The sequence below is a fragment of the Sebastes umbrosus genome, chromosome 8 (genome assembly GCF_015220745.1).
Source record: "Sebastes umbrosus isolate fSebUmb1 chromosome 8, fSebUmb1.pri, whole genome shotgun sequence".
Lineage (NCBI taxonomy): Eukaryota > Metazoa > Chordata > Actinopteri > Perciformes > Sebastidae > Sebastes > Sebastes umbrosus.
Window position 1 is genome coordinate 29,632,599 of NC_051276.1, and position 15,806 is coordinate 29,648,404.

The 15,806-nt window shown below is 37.8% G+C and overlaps 3 protein-coding genes across 4 annotated transcripts in view; 2 read left to right on the forward strand and 1 right to left on the reverse strand.

Annotated features, from left to right (window-relative positions):
- Positions 1 to 360: 360 nt before the first annotated feature.
- On the reverse strand, positions 361 to 6,468 carry cenatac (centrosomal AT-AC splicing factor). The gene is made up of 11 exons (XM_037777238.1): positions 6,190 to 6,468; positions 5,041 to 5,207; positions 4,482 to 4,580; positions 4,325 to 4,391; positions 3,485 to 3,547; positions 2,980 to 3,047; positions 2,752 to 2,866; positions 2,611 to 2,641; positions 2,210 to 2,311; positions 1,592 to 1,724; positions 361 to 869 (listed from the first exon to the last, which is right to left on the reverse strand). Exons 1-11 carry the CDS (start codon positions 6,304 to 6,306, stop codon positions 749 to 751), a joined length of 1,083 nt encoding a protein of 360 aa, XP_037633166.1. The 5' UTR covers positions 6,307 to 6,468; the 3' UTR covers positions 361 to 748.
- A 2,104-nt stretch (positions 6,469 to 8,572) lies between these two features.
- LOC119492631 (zinc finger protein 883-like) lies at positions 8,573 to 15,211 on the forward strand. 2 transcript variants are annotated; one of them, XM_037777207.1, is made up of 3 exons: positions 8,578 to 8,820; positions 9,508 to 10,355; positions 12,675 to 15,211. In XM_037777207.1, exons 1-3 carry the CDS (start codon positions 8,649 to 8,651, stop codon positions 14,046 to 14,048), a joined length of 2,394 nt encoding a protein of 797 aa, XP_037633135.1. In that variant the 5' UTR covers positions 8,578 to 8,648; the 3' UTR covers positions 14,049 to 15,211. The 2 variants fall into 2 exon arrangements, with proteins under 2 accessions (XP_037633136.1, XP_037633135.1); XM_037777208.1 differs by lacking the exon at positions 9,508 to 10,355 and having other exon boundaries at positions 8,573 to 8,820; positions 12,664 to 15,211.
- Positions 12,172 to 15,806, forward strand: part of LOC119492642 (gastrula zinc finger protein XlCGF17.1-like) — a 39,079-nt gene continuing 35,444 nt past the window's right edge. Inside the window, exon 1 of the mRNA XM_037777231.1 lies at positions 12,172 to 12,533. Coding sequence (XP_037633159.1) covers positions 12,362 to 12,533 — 172 coding nt within the window. The 5' untranslated portion in view covers positions 12,172 to 12,361. The remainder of the gene's footprint in view (positions 12,534 to 15,806) is intronic.

Genomic DNA, 15,806 nt, shown 5'->3' on the forward strand with positions numbered 1-15,806 from the left:
TGTACGATACACTTTAGGTTTTTACCACGTTGTTATCTAAATGTCGACTTCAACAGCTTGCCTTCATGTAAAGCCTTTTCTTATCATTTTGTCACACAGCAGGTGCCTTTGTTAGTTGAGTGGCTGACGCCCCCTGCTGGTTACTTGCCAGAACAATCATGTTGTCTTTTCAAAGAGCCGTAGTATAACCATTTACTTGCTAATCAGAAGCCTGGACTTGCTGTGAGAATCTTAGCAGGAAAACGCTTAATAATAAAGGTTTTTCTCTCTGTTGCCTTTGAATGAAGTCACTGATTTCCATTTGATTAAATGGAGCAGGTCAGTGACCAACTGAGTGGCAGCACCAATTTGGTTTAACTCATTGAATATGCAGCCGGTTGTTGTTGAGTGAGTTTACACAAATTGATAAATTATTTTGGAAATAGTGTTGTGAAGTTGGACCATGCAATGTTTTTTTTTACAAAAATGCAATTCTCAAAAGGTAACTTTCTAATATAAATATGTCTGAGAGGCACTGCTTAATATACTAAGTTAACATCTATACTGCAAACTTTCTCCAATTATGTTACATGGTTAAAAACAATTTCCCCATATACAAATACTGTTTGGTAGGTACCAGAGTAGGGTTTCTAGTCAGCCTGAGCATTTCAACCAATTACAACTCGTCAGAATCATAGTATAAAACCTCATTCACATCTTGCAAACTATTTACATCCCTTGACTCAATTCTCACACACCATACTCAGTTTTAAGTGTTGTCAGAATTTGTCAGCTGTTCAGTTGTTTTCGCTTTCTTTGACTCCTCTGTGCCGTTCTCCCTCTTCCTCTTCCGTCTGTTCTTCTGCCCTTCCTCTTCTCTGAATTGGTGCCTGTTAAAAAGAAGTCACATTTGCATGCATAGATTAGTGAAGTTAATTTACCGAGTTGAAAATTAACATTATGTAAATTCTAACATTATTTTTGAATGTTTGGCCAATGTTAGGTACACTCTGGTTCATATGATAATGAAATTCAATGAAACGTATTTAATGAAAATATTTTAGTATTTACATATTCACAGCTTTCTTTAGCAAGTGCTAAAATACTATTGGGATAGTATAAAAAAGATGACCACTAATAAATACATGGTATGGAGATCGTCTCTAGCCAGTAGAATGAAGATAGGATTGTTTTCCATTGGCTGTCAGGTATGACTACATCATTAGTGACCACTTTGGAAGGTGACTGTCGGATAACGAATGAATGCATATGTATCAAAATATTTTCCAGTTATTAAAGTAGGCAAACTGGAGCGTCACTTGTGGTGTTTTGAATGGGACTGAAAAAGGAACATTAAAAAATCAGTTGACAGCAGGAAGATTGCAACTGTAAAAAGAATCATGTAAAGAAATCCTTAAAAATAACATCTGAATTAACTATTATACCCCATGTTGCTGCAATAGGTTTCTCTGCAAACTGATGATCATCTACCAAAGTGGCCTTAATTTAAGGCCTGTATGTGTGTAAAATGCATGGGATGGAGTGAGAAGAGTCTTGGGCTACAATCATTGCATATTAGTCTCAGTTGTAGTGAAGAGTGTTGTGATCTCACCTGGACTGCCAGCGTCGGCCACTGTTCCACACTCTACCAAAGGAGGGCAGCCAGTTGGCGTCTGTTTGCGAGCTGTGATCAAAGTTGGCGCCCACTCTGTTCGGTGGAAGCTTCTTCAGCTTCTCTTGTTCCTCTGCAAAAACATATGATATATTACATACTGTATATCATAACATATTTAAATTATACTCCAATATTTGTGAGATCTGTATTGATTTTTCCTAAAGTGTACATGGACATAATCTTTGTATCATTAAGACTGACTAAGATTAAGATGAGATACCAATATGTTGGTACAGCTTAAATGCCATGGTTTTTAAAGGTACAACAGTAGTACCTAAATCTGAATTTGTTGCTGTGATTTTGCTTGCAAATGGCAACAAAGAACAGACAGTCTTCAAACATATGGAGGCATAAAAACAGCAGAATACAAGATGACGTGTTATAAATCACAGCTCCCTGGTTACCACAAGTGATGTGACAGCAACCAATAAAACATAATTGCTCGTGGAAATTATCCTCATGGCTGGAACATTTCTTTGAGCAAACAAACTGTTTAACTGACAATAAAATCACATAACACACAACGTAAAAAAAATCTGTAAGTGTGATTCCTACTCCGTTTGAGGAAGTCTTGGAGCGATGGACCGATCTCCGGATGTGCTCCAGCTGCGGAGGACCCCTCCAGAGGATCTTCCTGGAGCCAAGGAGGGACGGCACCTACGACACACAGAAGCTTTATGCTTATTCTTCATCAATCGCACGCAATAGGTGAACTCAGCTCATAACTATTAGAGACACTGGGTTTGTGCACAAGCTGAAATATTACTTGTATACATAATAATAGTAATGGTTCAACTCAACTTCTCAAAAGTAGTGCTTACTGTGAGGCTATTTGTATTGGATTGGTATACATTGCAAGGTTTTCCTGTTGTTTTGTCCCATGTATATTTCCGATGTACTCTCAGCATGATTTCTTCAGATACTTTACCATTACATAAATTAATATATCACTGTACCTGTATGAACATTTCCACCGTTTGAAGAATCCTGTAACAGAAAAAAACAAGTGATCAAGTGAGACAACTGTGTTTGTGTGAAAAAAACAACATAAATACAGTTCATTATTAAACTTAAACACGTTCTTAAATGTGAGCTACCTGATAGCCGATGAAAGTCAGGCCTTTTCCTGCTGCAGCCCGCGGTGCTTTGACCTTTGACTCGACAAAGCTGCTCCCCGCCTGCTGGTATGATCCCTGAGGCATAAATTGAGAGCTGTTCCCCAGAAAACAAAATGAGCCCCAAAACAACAAAAGTTAATTCAAGCTCTATTAATGATAGTGCGAAAAAAAAAAAGGATCAAATGTAGTAGGTAGACAAAGTGTTACCTGACAGCATCCTCAGCAGACATGTCTGTGCCGTTGGGTCCACTGAACAGCTCCAGCTCTGCTTCACGCTGATATTGATTCAGGAATAGCCAACAGTGGTTCATAGAGGAAGTCTGAGCACTAATCATGCTTCATCTCAGCTTTTATCATCACAATGTTAATATAAACCTCTCTCTATTCATGTCTTTTTTTTTCTCTTACAACTTCTATCCATTCTCACCATCTCATCTAGGATTGTAACTAAAAAAAGTTTTTTTCATTTTTACTATAACATGATGAGTAAAATTACTTTTTCTCTAAACCACCCAAGCCACCAAATACAAGATTTTGCCATCCTCAATATTTAAATTCAAACAGGATCTCCAGAGGCTCATTGGTTACTTACTGTGGCAGTTACAACAATTAAGCTGGAGAATGATGGCATTTCCCATATTAGTCAAAATCAAAAAAACAACAGTCAAGGCCACAGCAATGGATACTGCCACTGCATCCTTGGAAAACAAACCTCTAAAAGAGACTGAAGGACCTCTTGACGATGCTTCTCCTGGGCCCGGATATGATGAGCTTGCTGCAGGCATGAAAAGAAAAACAAGAAAAAAAAATTATCAGCAGATTTTAAGTCTGTTTTTTATAGACATGCTAGCAGTTTGGCTCCAAGGGTGGCAATGTCGGTTTGTCCAACACTTTAGTCCCGACTGAATTATATCACTGCCAAGAGGCAGGTCAAAGTTCTCACTTATCCTGTGAAATATCCATCTACTGGATGGATTGGCATAACGTATGGTACATACATCCATGGTGCCCGGAGGATATAGCCTCATGACTAAATGACGTTAATCCTCTGACTTTTCCTCAAGCGCCACCGTGAGGTTGACAGTTATGGTTTTGAGTGAAATGTCTCAACAACTATTTGATGGATTGCTGTGTAATTTGACATAGACATTAATGTCTATCTCAGGGTTGAATTGTAAAAACTTTTGTGATCCCCCAACTTCATTCATCACGATCATCAGGTGAGAATATCAAATCGTTCAAAACTTTGGTTTATGACCAAAACTTATGACATCAGCCCTTAAGCTGTACTTGTGTTTAATGCAAAGTAGCAATTGTTAGCATGTTCGCACACTAAACTAAGATAGTGAACATGGTAACCGGCTTAAAATCAGCATGATAGCATTGTCTTTGTGAGCATGTTAGCATGCTGATGTTTGCATTTAGCTTTAATCACCATGGTGTCAGCTTAATAAAGCCCCATCACATGACTGTATGACTCTTTGGCTTGTTAAGTTGTTATTAAGGTTAATGTGGAGTTCATTTTTTTTTTTTTTAAGTGATTATGCATTACCAGTTTTATGTGTTCATCCTCCTCCTCCACAAATGATTCCAGCGCTTTTGCCACCTCCACTTTAAACCTAAACAAAAACAAACAATTATCTTTGCAGAGAATCTTTTATTTCCCAAACAAGCTTAATTAATATAGATTTTTGGCTCACCAGGCCTACCTTTCAGTTTCCTCCTCTGTGATGATGACCTTGTCTCTAAACTTGGGGTCGGCCTTATTGTCCCACCAGAACTTGTGAGTATTCTTCCTGTGTTCTGGGCTGAAAGCAAATGCATTTTAAAATGTCAAAACAAAAGCACTTTATCACAAAAAGTCATATGGACAAAAGCATGGGTATGAGAATTCTACCAAATGTATGTGTTAGTTTGGGCAACATGAGCTGCATCTAAACCGTAGTGTAATCACAAAATATACAATCAAAATGGCAAAAACAAATTTCTGAAGTATTTTTTCTGACGCAGAACACAACACAGATGATACCCTAATACTATTTCCTATAATTAAATTGCTTCCTTATTATGAGGGATGATTTAGGGTACTTTTAATAATATTTTATAATAAAAGGACAGACTGATGATGTGTGTATTAAGTAAAAATGTTCTTTTATCTTAAGTCAGATGCTCTGTGTGGATCATCCTGCGCTTGTACAGGGTGGACGTGTAGCAGGGCATCAGTGAAAACAAAATAACCTGAATAAAAGTGTATTTAATAAAACTTACGTGGCCATGTGTTCTATCAAGCCTCCGTACAGCACAGTCATGTTGTCGTCTGTAACATTTCTGTCAATTTCACACCCACAGCAGTAGCACCAGAATGTCTTCTTGTGCTGGGTGCAATCAAACTTTTCTACTTGGGGTTTTTTAAGTGTTCTGCGAGCGTCCTTCACCTAGAAGACAGTGGATATAAGACAAAGACAGGAAACATAAAAGTTACACCCTGATTTAAACTGATGATACCTTAAAACATTATGTGTTGCTGGCAGGGTCTGAAATTAAGTTTTTTCCTCACGTGCCACTGTGGCACGTCACGGAACATTTCTACTAGCCACACAGTTTTTTTGTTTGCAACTTCTGAAATCGATGTAGAACGCTTTAGAATTGTAAACACTAAGACTGTGTATTAGCAATAATCTGTCGATACGATACCTATCATGATACAGGGGTTACGATTCAATATACTGCAATATATTGCGGTACTGTAAGCAAGACGATATATTGATTTTTTAAAATCTAATTTTAGGAAAACGGTCATAGTATAAAAAACACACCGCCATGTGCATAAAATCTGAGTAAAAATATATATTTTTTAACTTTTTTATGCAATCAGAATAGTAGGATCTGCATTTGCATTTCTCTATTCAAATAAAATAAAGTATTTACTGAGTTGATCTTTGCTTGTAAACTAATAATTAGAAATCAATATTTTTTGAGAATCGATACAGTATCACAAAACATAATATTGCAATACTCCATATTTTGTATATTTTCTTCCATCCCTAGTAAACACTGAGTCAGTGTTAACAGATAGTAGAAATATGGATTATGTAACCTTAATCACTGACTATCTTTAATTTAGGAATTGCTTTTGAAAAATAATATTTCTTAATATAAGGAAAACCTGTCTGCCATGGTGGCAGGTGACCTGAAATTTTTGCTGGGTTGCTGGGTAGCACAAGCTATTAAACATAAAAATAAAGAAATCTATGTCATTCAAAGTGTGACAACTTGATTACTTGGATTGTGACAAAGGTTTGCAGCTAACATTGGCATCGGGGCTAGAAAGCTAATAGGTCAACTTCAGCAATGTGGAAGAAAATATGAGCACAAAATATTACAAATGTTATACATCAGTAGGAACAAATTACTTACCTTTTCTAAGAACTTAAGAAGAACCACTCTGAGTCTGCTCTGGTGATTTTTGCCGAAGATATGTCCCTTCCCAGTGAAGGTTGTTTGCCTACAAATAGCACAGTAATATGCACCCATTGAGACAGTAAACAGTAAAAACCCTACAATATATGTTACGAAAGCTGTTTAGACGCAAGCCCCGAGCTAAAACTAAGCATTTCGATGCATTTTGTGGCCTTCTTTCCTAAAACATCTAACGTTACTGCGGGAAAACACAAGACAACCGGAAGCGATGCCGTCTCGATATGTTTCCCCTCGGAAGCAGAAGCAGACAGGATGTGGTGCTGTTGTTAAACTGTTCCGACTCTCTCATGCTATGGAGAACATGGATGTATTAAGAGATGGAGAGGGGAAGGGTCTGGAAGACAAAAACAGAAAGAGAGAATAAAGTGTGATTTTTGCCACTTGTCCTTCAACATATGCTTGAAGAGAGAAAAGGACAATGTTTTTTTTTATAGATTATAGTTGGGGAAATGAAAAGTAGGCTACAAGCAGGAGAAAGACAATAATTTCCAGGTTAAGATTTGGTCATACAGGACTAAACAGTAGTCTACATTAACTGAAATATGAAAACATAATACAAAACAGAACTGTCAGATATATATGATAAGATAAAAAAAGAGATATTTAATTGAAGTCTGATTTATGTGATAATTTCATGAGATGAATTTTATCTATTTTTTGTTTCATTGTCATAGAGGAACACTATTTTATTATTTTCATTGCTTAACTTTCTATTATACGACGGAGTATTAGGGCCACATTGAGGGAAAAAAAAAATCTGAGATTTTATTACGAGAATAAAGTAACTTTACGAGAAAATAAGTTCTAAAATTACGAGAATAAAGTCGTAATTTTACGAGAAAAAAAGTCGTAATATTAGGAAAATATATTACCAGTAACCAACAAAACGGACGAGAGGACATAGCAGCCTGAGTCTGCTTCTGGACGGGTAGCAGCTGTTTGTCTCGGTTTATTTCTTTGGAATAATTGCAGTTTCTTTCACAATCTTTTCAATGTCCTGATACTGATGATAATGTGGTGCTGATGTACCAGAATAAGTATTTCCTTATTTGTGAAACCTTTACTAAAGTATTACAAGATGCTCCACGTTCCTCATTTTCACACAGACGACACGCTGCTCTATTTCCCCTCTAAAATAAAACTTATGACTTTATTCTCGTAATATTATGACTTGTTTTCTCGTAAAATTACAACTTTATTCTTGTTATATTATGACTTTTTTTTCCTCGTAAAGCTATGACTTTATTCTCGAAATCTCCAATTTGTTTTTCCCCCCTCAATGTGGCCCTAATATATATGTATATATTGTTAATACATATGTTCTTAATATGCCTGTATATGTTCTTAATATGCCCTTGTATAAAGTATTTCCTTTTATAATTGTAATGTAAATGTAAATGTAATGTAAATGTAAATGTAAATGTAATATAATTTATTATTTAATGGAGCTTCCTAGCGAAAAGTATTTCACACGTTTGTACCTGTACAACCGGCGTGACAATAAACATCTTGAATCTTGAATCTTGAATCTTGAATACTCCGTCGTACTATTATCATTAATCAATTTAAATTATTGGTATTAAAGCTGCAGTGCGTAGAAATCCGGAAAACGCAAAATCCTGCATCCCCTCGAGCTGCTCTCTCCTCTCTCTCCTCTCTCCGCTCTCCCCTCTCTGTCTGAAGCCCCTCCCCCCACACGAGAACGGGCATATGCACGCGCTTCATACGTGCTCGCTACATCTGAGGAGGCTACCGCAGCGAGCTACACATTACCTTCTAACGACATCAACAGTTTGGACTGTCTTTTTGAAAGTCTGTCTTTCTTTTTTTGGGTTGTTTTGAGGTGTAGGCAGTTGCTGCCAATGCTGGAATAGCAAGCTTTCCAGTAGGTTGTTCCGCCATTGACCGAGGCTTTCACTATCTGCAGAGACCAGACGTGAACGCGCATCTCCTTTTGTGGAACAGCCAATAGGAACGCTCTCTCTGAAATGCCCTGTGATTGGTCAAAGTCTGCCGTCACGGGCAAGATTTTCTAAAGCCTGTAAACAGAGCCATGAGGAGGTGCAGAGGTGTAGTTTTCTCTCAGATCACTTGAATTACAATATGCTGAAAGGTTATTATGGAATTTTTGCCAAATTATGCCAAAATATTGTTGCCTACTGCCACTTTAATCATAGACTGTCTGGCATAGTCTATACAGGCTAGACTGGAGTCACACTCCATACCGGTAGGTGGCGTACTGCATCAGCTCTTTGTTTGCCAACCGCCCAGAAAAAAAGAACACGAAGAAGAAGACTGATGGTTGAAGGAAGAGCCTCGTTACTAGCTAGTCGTCTCAGCTGTTGGAGGACAGTTGTAGCTGTAGACACGAAGCACAACCTCATTTGTAAACAACAATGTCTTCAGTTGAGTATTTGAGAGAGTTTGTCAACGAGCGACTAACTGCTGCTGCTGAAGAAATATTCAGAGTTTTTGAAAAGACTATCTTCGAGTACGAGGAAGAGATCGACCGTCAGCGCAAACTGTTGGATGTCGTTTGGAAACCTGAAATAAAGCTGCACAGGATAGGTGTGAGATCCTTTAAATTATCTCACTGTACATAATATATAACATGTTAATGTTTAGCAGGTATATTATTTACCATGTTCACCATCAGCCTGTTAGTATGCTTACAGTTGTGGCTCATGGGAGGTCAATTTTTATTTGTTTTCTTTCTTAGGATTGCATCTATAAGTATAAGGCTGGGTATAAATATATGTATATAAACATCTGGACGCATGTGTACATTTATACACATTTATGTATATATACTGCATATTTGTTTTATCAACTTGTCCTACCATTTTACCATTTATATTATTATTGATATGTTCTGTGATGTTCTGTTTATCTGCTTTTATTGTCTTGTGAAGCACTTTGTAACATCTGTTTTGAGAAGTGCTATATAAATACATTTATTATTTTTATTATTAGTTTTGGAAGCATTTGGTGATGCACTCAAGTATTGTCAAAGTAAAAAAAAAAAGACCTGCTGATGGCGGAAGATAAAAGTTAGGGGATAACTAAAGTCAGTGTAATTCATCCTGAATGTGTGTACTAAAGTTTATGCCGATCCACCAAATAGCGGTACTTCAGGCTGGAGCAAAGCGTTGGACAGGGGAATGTTTGGAACTCATTCAACATCGCATTAGTATAGTATTTGCTCTGGTGTCAGTTTTTCTTCCATCACACGTCCTGTTTCCTTTCTCCCTCCAGAGCTCCCACTGCAGTATATCTTTCAGGACGAGGAGGTTCTCGCAGACCAGCAGCTCTGTATTCAGGAGAGGAACTTCAGTCTGGACCAAGAGGACCCAGAGCCTCCACAGATTAAAGAGGAACAGGAGGAACTCTGCACCAGTCAGGAGGGAGAGCAGCTTGAAGTGAAGCAGGAGACTGAGACCTTTATGTTGACTCCTATTGATGAGGAAAGTGACCACAGTGAAGATCAGACTCTGGACTTGAATCATTATTTAACTCAGAATACAACTGACAAGGAGTCTATTGTCAACATATCGGTTAAAGACCCTGTGGTACCAGAACCAAACAGCGACCACCAGCTCCTCTCTCACAACTCTCATGTAGCTGAGAGCCAAGATCAGAAAGGAGGCAAGCATGGAGAGTCAGGATCAACCAGAAATACAGAGCCAGAACCAAAGGAAAGCCAAGACAAAAGTCACAGCAACAGTGTATTTACGACCCACCTGAATACTTGGACGGATAAAACGTTTCCACTTTACATATGTGACTTCTGTGGGAAAGATTTTGATATTAAGTCCAAATTGGATAGACACCTTAGGGCTCACAAAGATGAGAAGCCATATTTTTGCAACACCTGTGGGAATAGTTTTAAGGACATGCAAACATTAACGAGACATAAAACAATCCACACAGGTGAAAGGCCATATTCATGTCAAATATGTGGGAAAAAATTCAGACTCAAGAGTGACGTGAAAGTCCACATTAGAACTCACACAGGTGAAAAACGGTTTAAATGCAACACCTGTGGGAAAAGATACTGTCGGATGACAGACTTGAGAAGGCACTCAAGAATTCATACAATTCAGTATATCTGTCAGGACGAGGAGGTTCTCGCTGACCAGCAGTTCTTTATTCAGGAGAGGAACTCCAGTCTGGACCAAGAGGACCCAGAGCCTCCACAGATTAAAGAGGAACCGGAGCAACTCTGCACCAGTCAGGAAGGAGAGCAGCTTGAAGTGAAGCAGGAGACTGAGACCTTTATGTTGACTCCTACTTATGAGGAAAGTGACCACAGTGAAGATCAGACTCTGGACTTAAATCATGATTTAACTCAGAATGCAGCTGAGAAGGAGTCTATTGTCAATTTATCAGTTAAAAGCTCTCAAGTATCAGAACCAAACTGTAACCACCAGCTCCTCTCTCACAACTCTCATGTAGCTGAGAGCCAAGATCAGAAAGGAGGCACACATGGAGACCCAAACAAAAGTCACAGTAACAATGTATGTAAGACTCACCTGAATACATGCACAGGTCAAATGTTTCCACTCCACATATGTGCTATTTGTGGGAAAGATTTTGATACCAAGTCCAAATTAGTTAGACACTTTAGGGTTCACACAGATGAGAAGCCATATTTTTGCAACACCTGTAGGACTGGTTTTAATGACATATCAACATTAAGGAGGCATAAAACAATTCACACAGGTGAAAGGCCATATTCATGCAAAACATGTGGAAAAAAATTCAGACTTAACAGTGACTTGAAAGTCCACAGTAGAACCCACACAGGTGAAAAGCGGTTTAACTGCAACACCTGTGGGACAAGATACCGTCGGATGATAGAATTGAAAAGGCACACAAGAACTCATACAAGTGACTAGCAGTGGACTTGCAAAACACGGGAGAGTTCTGTGGAGGGACATTTGTAATTGTATATAAAGTATTTTCAATAAATCACAGGTCAAAATATCTTATTGTAATGAAGTGGTACATCATCAACAATGCATGCAAGTTTTGCTCAATTTAGCTAATTTTTTGTCCTTCATATTACTGCATTACTCATATTTCTGTTAGCATCAGTATTTATTTGTAACAATCATAATCTCCCAAATCTTCGAAACATCTTTTTTTGCGCAGTGGGTTCATAGTTCCTACAAATGTTTGACCTGTTACATGTATATTCTTTTTTATATATTTTTTTATACTCCATCTCATTTAATGAGTTGATTGTGAACTCTTTGATGTTGAAGCAGAAAACCCCTCTTTCTACTGGTGTTGGGTCACTTATGTTGTCACTCTGCTAACTTGGAGTCTTTTCTTTTATTTGTCATTTAATTTTATAAACTTGATATAATATCTTTTGTTGTTTTGGGCTGTCAAGAAGACACAAACACACATTGTATGCTACATGGTGTTGTCAGAGATTTTTTTTTAACTATATAAATATGTTTTTATAAATTATGCCTTTTCAGACTGATGTTTCCAAATTGATAAACTGGATGATTAGGGCAACTACAAGCAAGCAAGGTACATATGACATACTGTACAATGAACACAAATTGTAGATGGTGGGCTACATGGTGCTGTTAATGTATCAGCAGTACATAAATAAAAATGATATAGCTCCACCTCAACTACATGCTACAAAAAAATATATTTACACATCATGGCCAATCACTGACGGGCTATATTGTGCATGAGAACCTTCACGTTTCATTTCACTAACATTTTGAATGCATGGGTATTTTGACATTTACACATTTGCACCCACTAATCTGTGTTAAGTTCTTCCTCCTTTATTTATTTAAAATGATTGTTTTCGAAATAACTCGAAAAACATCAGTTAAATGCAGACGTACCATGGGTAGTACAGAGAAAATAACCTAATACCCTCAGTCAAATGAAGATGCGCAACCCTCAGTTAAAGCGGAACAATAGACGAACTCACTGCCGGAACTTAACAGTGTGACACCCAGCGGAAGTAAACAAAACAGGCGCTAGCTACATTTAGCTGAATACATGTGTTGAATTAGCTGGAAGAGGATGTTGTAGTCGCAGCGCAGATAATAACTTCATCTGTAATTACACAACAATGTCTTCTGTTGAGTATTTGAGAGAGTTTGTCAACGAGCGACTAACTGCTGCTGCTGAAGAAATATTCAGAGTTTTTAATAAAACTATCTTCGAGTACGAGGAAGTGATTGATAGTCAGCGCAAACTGTTGGATATCGTTTCGAAACCCGAGTTAAAGTTGCACACGACAGGTGTGTAAAGCATGTTTTAATCGTTTAAAATTGTTTAAATATATTCTGGTTCTAATTTACTTCCATGTCTGCATTTTATTCCTCTACTATCACAGTAGTATGATATTCCTTCTGTTGTCTGTCCCTCCAGAGCTCCCACAGCAACATGTCTGTAAGGAGGAGGAGGTTCTTGCTGACCAGCAGCTCTGTATTCAGGAGAGGAACTCCAGTCTGGACCAAGAGGACCCAGAGCCTCCACAGATTAAAGAGGAACAGGAGGAACTCTGCATCAGTCAGGAGGGAGAGCAGCTTGAAGTGAAGCAGGAGACTGAGACCTTTATGTTGACTCCTACTTATAAGGAAAGTGACCACAGTGAAGATCAGTCTCTGGACTTGAATGCTGATAAAACTCTAAGTGAAGCAGAGAAAGAGTCTGAAGTCAACATGCCAGTTATAATCTCTGTGGTGTTGGTACCAAACAGTGACCACCAGCTCCTCTCTCACATCTCTCATGTAGCTGAGAGCCAAGATCAGGAAGAAGGCAAGAATGGAGACTCAGGATCAACTAGTAACGCAGAACCAAAACCAAAGAAAATATATCACAAAAGCAACAGTCCCGCTAACAGTGTATCTAACCCTACTATGTCGACAGTTCACGGTAATACTCGCCCAGGTAAAAACATTGTCCAGTGTGACATATGTAAGAAAGTTTTTAAGTTTAAGTCACTATTGAAGAGACACCTGAGAAAACACACAGGTGAGAAGCCGTTTGCTTGCAACACGTGTGGGAAAAGATTTAGTTGGTCATCAACATTGAATGGTCATAAAAGAATTCACACAGGTGAAAGGCCATATTCATGCAAAATATGTGGGAAAACATTCAGACTCAACAGTGACGTGAAATCCCACATTAGAACCCACACAGGTGAAAAACGGTATAAATGCAACACCTGTGGGAAAAGATACTGTCGGATGGTAGACTTGAGAAGGCACTCAAGAATTCATACAATTCAGTATATTTGTCAGGACGAGGAGGTTCTCGCTGACCAGCAGCTCTTTATTCAGGAGAGGAACTCCAGTCTGGACCAAGAGGACTCCCATGTAGCTGAGAGCCAAGATCAGAAAGGAGGCAAGCATGGAGACTCAAACAAAAGTCACAGTAACAATGTATGTAAGACTCCCCTGAATATTTACACAGGTAATCACATATGTGACGTTTGTGGGAAAGATTTTGATACCAAGTACAAATTAGATAGACACTTTAGGGTTCACACAGATGAGAAGCCATATTTTTGCAACATTTGTGAGACTGGTTTTAATGACATATCAACATTAAGGAGGCATAAAACAATTCACACAGGTGAAAAGCCATATTCATGCAAAACATGTGGGAAAAAATTCAGAGTTAACGGTGACTTGAAAGTCCACATTAAAATTCACTCGGATGAAAAGCCGTTTAACTGCAGCACCTGTGGGAAAAGGTACCATCGGATGATAGACTTGAAAAGGCACTCAAGACTTCATACAAGTGACTAGCAGTGGACTTGCAAAACACAGGAGAGTTCTGTGGAGACTTCACAGTCCACATGAAAGAGCACACACTGATGAGTAGCCAAATAATTGCAACACCTGTGGGAAAAAGATTATTCCATGTGTCTCAATTGGCAAGGCATACATAAGACTGCATGCATACAGGCAGGTAGACTTCTACTCGCAAATCCGGGAGAGGACTCAGTTGTTATGCTTCATGAGCAAAGCTCACCTAAAGCCACAAAAGTGAAGAGAAATGTTCTTCTCATTCCGCACAAAACAATACATAAACAGGACCAACGACTGAGCTGAAACCTTTTTGGTTCTCACCCCACTAAAAGGAATACACTTTTGTAATATAGTAGTAACATATTTGTAATTGTATATAAAGTATTTTCCATTAATTAAGAGGTCACAATATCTTATTGTAATGAAGTGGTACATCATCAACAATGCATACAAGTTTTGCTCGATATATCTATTTTTTGTCCTTCATATTACTGCATTACTCATATTTTTGTTAGCATCAGTATTTATTTGTAACAATCATAATCTCCCAAATCTTCGAAACATCTTTTTTTGCACAGTGGGTTCATAGTTCCTACAAATGTTTGACTTGTTACATGCATATTCTTTTTTATATATTTTTTTATACACCGCCTCATTTAATGAGTGGTTTGTGAACTCTTTGATGTTGAGGCTGAGAAACCCTCTTTGTACTGGTGTTGGGCAACTCAAGTTGTGACCATGCCAATTTAGAGTCTTTTCTTTTATTTGCAGCATGTCATTTGATTTGATCAACTTGATATAATAATTGTTGTTGTTTTTGGGCTGTCAATAAGACACAAACACATTGTATCTGGTGTGGTACATGATGTCAGAGAATTTTGTTAACTATATAAATATTTTTATAAATTATATTTTTTTACACTGATGTTCCCAAATTGATGAAATGGATGATTACGGTAACTACAAGCATGCATATGTACATATGACATACAATGAACACAAATTGTAGATGGTGTGCTACATGGTGCTGTTAATGTGTCAGCAATACATAAATAAAGTAATAAATAAGTACAATGATTAGTGTCCAAAGAAATGTGGGTAGCAAAATGCAGTTATTCAATATCATGTTTGTATTCTAACAATAAAGCTTTGTAAGGTAATGATGTAAGAATACCAGATTTATCCTGAAGTCTAAAGCTATGAGCAAATTCTTTTCATCAAGACAGCAGATGGGTGGGGCTGACATCAAAAGTTGAAGTCGTCATATTAGAGTGTTGAAGGTCCCTAACGTGCTCATTTTCTGGTTCATACTTGTATTTTGTGTTTCTACTAGAACATGTTTACATGCTGTAATGTTAAAAAAACAACTTTATTTTCCTCTTACTGTCTCCCTGAATATACTTGTATTCAACCTCTTTCTGAAACGCTCCGTTTTAGCACCTTTCAATGGAATTGCATTGCTAGGCAACAGCTTGGGTCCATGTTTACTTCCTGTCAGCTGATGTTATTTACATACACTGCAACAGGAAATAAACTGGGACACATTTAGAAGGTTTATGTTTAAAACCGTGTAATGATCTAAATATTGTATATTTGTGACATCACAAATGGACAGAAATCCTAACGGCTTGTTTCAAACACACAATTTCTGAATACGGGCTGTGTGTGTGTGTGTGTGTGTTTCTCAGTATTTTGAGCGTTTTGATACTTCCACAGTATTTATATAGCACTTAAACCTGCTTTATAATATAAAAG

Bases quoted from the DNA above. Each gene is read 5' to 3' on its own strand.
- cenatac (XM_037777238.1), bottom strand. From the start codon at position 6,306: ATGGGTGCATATTACTGTGCTATTTGTAGGCAAACAACCTTCACTGGG. The intron at 3,048-3,484 runs GTTTGTTTTCCA...AATCAATATCAG, and splicing joins TCCTTCAGTCTCTTTTAGAG to CGTGAAGCAGAGCTGGAGCT. The intron at 2,867-2,979 runs GTAACACTTTGT...TCTGGGGAACAG, and splicing joins TCTGCTGAGGATGCTGTCAG to CTCTCAATTTATGCCTCAGG.
- LOC119492631 (XM_037777207.1), top strand. From the start codon at position 8,649: ATGTCTTCAGTTGAGTATTTGAGAGAGTTTGTCAACGAGCGACTAACT. The intron at 8,821-9,507 runs GTGTGAGATCCT...TTCTCCCTCCAG, and splicing joins AATAAAGCTGCACAGGATAG to AGCTCCCACTGCAGTATATC. The intron at 10,356-12,674 runs TATATCTGTCAG...GAGCTCCCACAG, and splicing joins CAAGAATTCATACAATTCAG to CAACATGTCTGTAAGGAGGA.